This window comes from Limulus polyphemus, unplaced genomic scaffold (genome assembly GCF_000517525.1).
Source record: "Limulus polyphemus unplaced genomic scaffold, Limulus_polyphemus-2.1.2 Scaffold2531, whole genome shotgun sequence".
Lineage (NCBI taxonomy): Eukaryota > Metazoa > Arthropoda > Merostomata > Xiphosura > Limulidae > Limulus > Limulus polyphemus.
Window position 1 is genome coordinate 90345 of NW_013668141.1, and position 3317 is coordinate 93661.

The following is a 3317-nucleotide window of genomic DNA, read 5'->3' on the forward strand; positions in this document are numbered from 1 at the left end:
ACTGTAACATTATAACGCCCCCCACGGCTGAAAGGGCGAGCATGTTTGGTGTGACGGGGATTCGAACCCGCGACCCACAGATTGCGAGTCGAGTGCCCTAACCACTTGGCCATGCCGGGCCCGTTTTATTGAAAACTTTACATCTGAGCGCACAATAAATGATTCTATTACTTACATCCGGGTACTGTATTTTGCTTTGTTTTTAGTGGAAGAGCTTTTTCTAGAAAATCTTGATAATTCTGTATAAGAATATCATCTATATATCTGCAAGTGCCAACATACAAGGTTATTTAAGTGATTAGATCCTATTGATCAAAGCTCGTGCCCTCTGGTGGAGTAACGTAATAAAATTTTCTTTGACTCATCAGATATTTATTATTGCTGCAATCACAGAGGTAATCATTCTGAAGTAAAATACAGAATACTAATATTATCAGTTTAAAGTATTAAAATAAATTGTTTATTTCATCAGTTCAACGGGTTTACTTACTTGTCACAGTTGATACATTTTACAGAGCTCATTTTCTTGTAACTTTTGAACATTTCAATCCCAGCACAGCGAACGTCTCCGTCTGTTACAGCGCTAAAACCCAGCTCTTTCCTTATACAGTTGGCAAAGTATAACCAATCCGTTTGGGAATGGCTGACATCTGCAACAAAGCTCAGCACTAAGATGACTGGTGCTAAACCCAGAAAAGGCATGGCTGCAAACCTCATTGTTTCTGTAGTTCACAAAAGAATTATTACTTATATGCACTTAGACATACACACATATATCTGTTTTACTTTCTTAATTGTGTAAATCTAATATAGATTTTACTGAATTCATTTAATATAATTACTTAAACAACCTTGATTTCATTTCAAAGGCTTATATGATCCAACCGTAACTAATTGTGCGTTAGTCCTTGGCCTAAATTTGATCTGTTATGATATAAAAAAATTATAATTCGCAAACTTAATTTAGTTCACACCAAAACAGCTATTGTTCAAGTAATCGGTGACCACTACTATGTCCATCGTATCCCAGTCAGCCTTGGCATTTGGCGAGACGCTTCGTCTGCACTGGATATAACAGAGATGTAATGTGGTTGACATATTATTATACAGACTTCTATACTTTCCCTCGGAAGTTGTAATTAATAACCACATTCGGGTAATTTTACTGATTGTTTATTTTCCACTTCCCTTTTGGTTTTGACATCTTCAAAGCAAAACAAATATTGAAACACAGAACTTGTGAGTATTCAAAGTCGGCTACACTTATACACAAATTACAGTCAAGTTTTTAAAAACAAAATATACTTACAGAACTAAGTTAAATTTCAAAATATTTTACTCTGAATAGATTGTTTTTAATAATCAAGTAAGATTACGCGTTTACTTTTTATCGTTGTTGTAATTAAGTTATAAAACAATTATTAAGAAAGTAAAGATAAAAAATATTACCCGAAGAAGAAAAATTGCAATTTATAAACAGCAGTAAACGTGATCTTCTCAAGCCGATCTCGTAAATTGTAGGGAGCGCTTTCAAACTCTCCTTTTATATCGATATCGCTCTTTGATAACAATCGATGTTTGTTTGTTGTTTTTCTGTTTCTTTCGAGTTTCGTGATAAATTGACACGTGGAAACTTCTCGAGGTAGACGAGTTTCCTGGAACTTCCAAGATAAAAATTATAAATATTTGCACACATGGACTAAAAAACTTGATAGTCGAAACCTGGCGCTATACTCTATAGCTAACATGCAAATTTCCGAGATTAACGTTCCTCTACAGTAGCTACTATTTACGATATTTGTTGTCTTTTAATCGCCATCTAGTAGTAGAGTTCTTTTGTTCTCAGTCTCTTTCATCATACCATCGAAACATAAAAAAAATTGCTGAACTGGAGGGGATTTTACAAGTTATGAATACACGTGGATGTGAATTTGACAGTTGGCGGTGTTTATAGCAAAACAAGTGAATTTCGAAGAACGACGTTCCACAACAATGCTCACTATTACCTGTGATTATGAAATATCTTTTCCTGTGGACTGTACAAACATTCAAAATACCAGTTAATTTTACTCAGTTGTTTATTTTATGTGTGTTTATGTTACACATTGGAGAAGTCGTGAAATATTTTACTCCAAATTTGTTTAAAGCGATGTTTTACTCATGTCTCTGTGTGTGTTTAGGAGCTACTAAAAGTAATAAATAAAACACGTATTTACTTAGTACAAGCTCCGTAACCTAACTTCGGAATTAGTGGATATTACTCTGATAATTCTGATCTATTTGGAAAACAGGATTTCATAATACAGATTGCTACATAATATGACGAAATATCATCGAGAATTGAGGAAAAACAAGACAGGTGCACGTTTCACAAAAACATCATTTACTATGACCATAGTTTCGCCAGTAAAGGCATCACCAGATTTCACCAAGTACCGACGGTTTCAAGTATCAATTAAATAGCTCGAGCTTTATAGTCGGTTTGCAACAATGAACATGTTGCCTTGTGTTGAACAAAATAAACATTATAACTGTATAAGAATTGCGTATCTTCATTTGACTGTTGAAGAGGTAATGTTTGAAACTCCACAAACAAATATAATAGAACCTTACTGTTGAAAAATATTGATAGTGTAGAAGTCTAGGGAAAGACTAGACAGACTAAGAACTTACAAAGAGGTTAGACATTACATTACAACAACTAAATGTTATAAGTGTTTCAGAAAGCTAAACACTTTCATTAATGAGCCAAATGGGTGCTCAAAGTGTGTAAAAAATGAAGACTAGGAACTTTGTCAATCTAAAAACTTTGATCAATGGCTTGCTGTAAAACATGAGAAAGAAAAAAGCGTTTACAGTTCTGAGTGTCTTAGCTTTTAATTCTGAGATCATAACTGAGTTATGTAACTACTACTGCTTGATATCTGTATTCTAACGTATTTGTTTTCTACACATCATTTAGTTATGTATCTACTATATCTTGATATCTCTACCATATTGTGTATGTTTTCTACACATCCTTTAGTTATGTATCTACTATATCTTGATATCTCTACCATAGTGTGTATGTTTTCTACACATCCTTTAGTTATGTATTTATTATATCTTGATACCTCTACCCTAATGTGTATGTTTTCTACACATCATTTAGTTGTGTATCTACTACAGCTTGATATATCTACCATATTGTGTATGTTTTCTACACATCCTTTAGTTATGTATTTACTATATCTTGATACCTCTACCCTAATGTATATGTTTTCTACACATCATTTAGTTGTGTATCTACTATATCTTGATATCTCTACCATAGTGTG

At 33.4% G+C, this 3317-nt stretch overlaps 1 protein-coding gene across 1 annotated transcript in view; it reads right to left on the reverse strand.

Moving 5' to 3' along the window:
• LOC106467222 overlaps positions 1–1800 on the reverse strand; it is a 3893-nt gene extending 2093 nt beyond the window's left edge. The window contains exons 1-2 of the mRNA XM_013927551.2: positions 1450–1800; positions 491–722 (exon numbers count right to left, since the gene is read on the reverse strand). Of these exons, the coding sequence (XP_013783005.1) occupies positions 491–717 (227 nt within the window). The 5' untranslated portion in view covers positions 718–722; positions 1450–1800. The remainder of the gene's footprint in view (positions 1–490; positions 723–1449) is intronic.
• Between the last annotated feature and the right edge of the window lie 1517 nt (positions 1801–3317).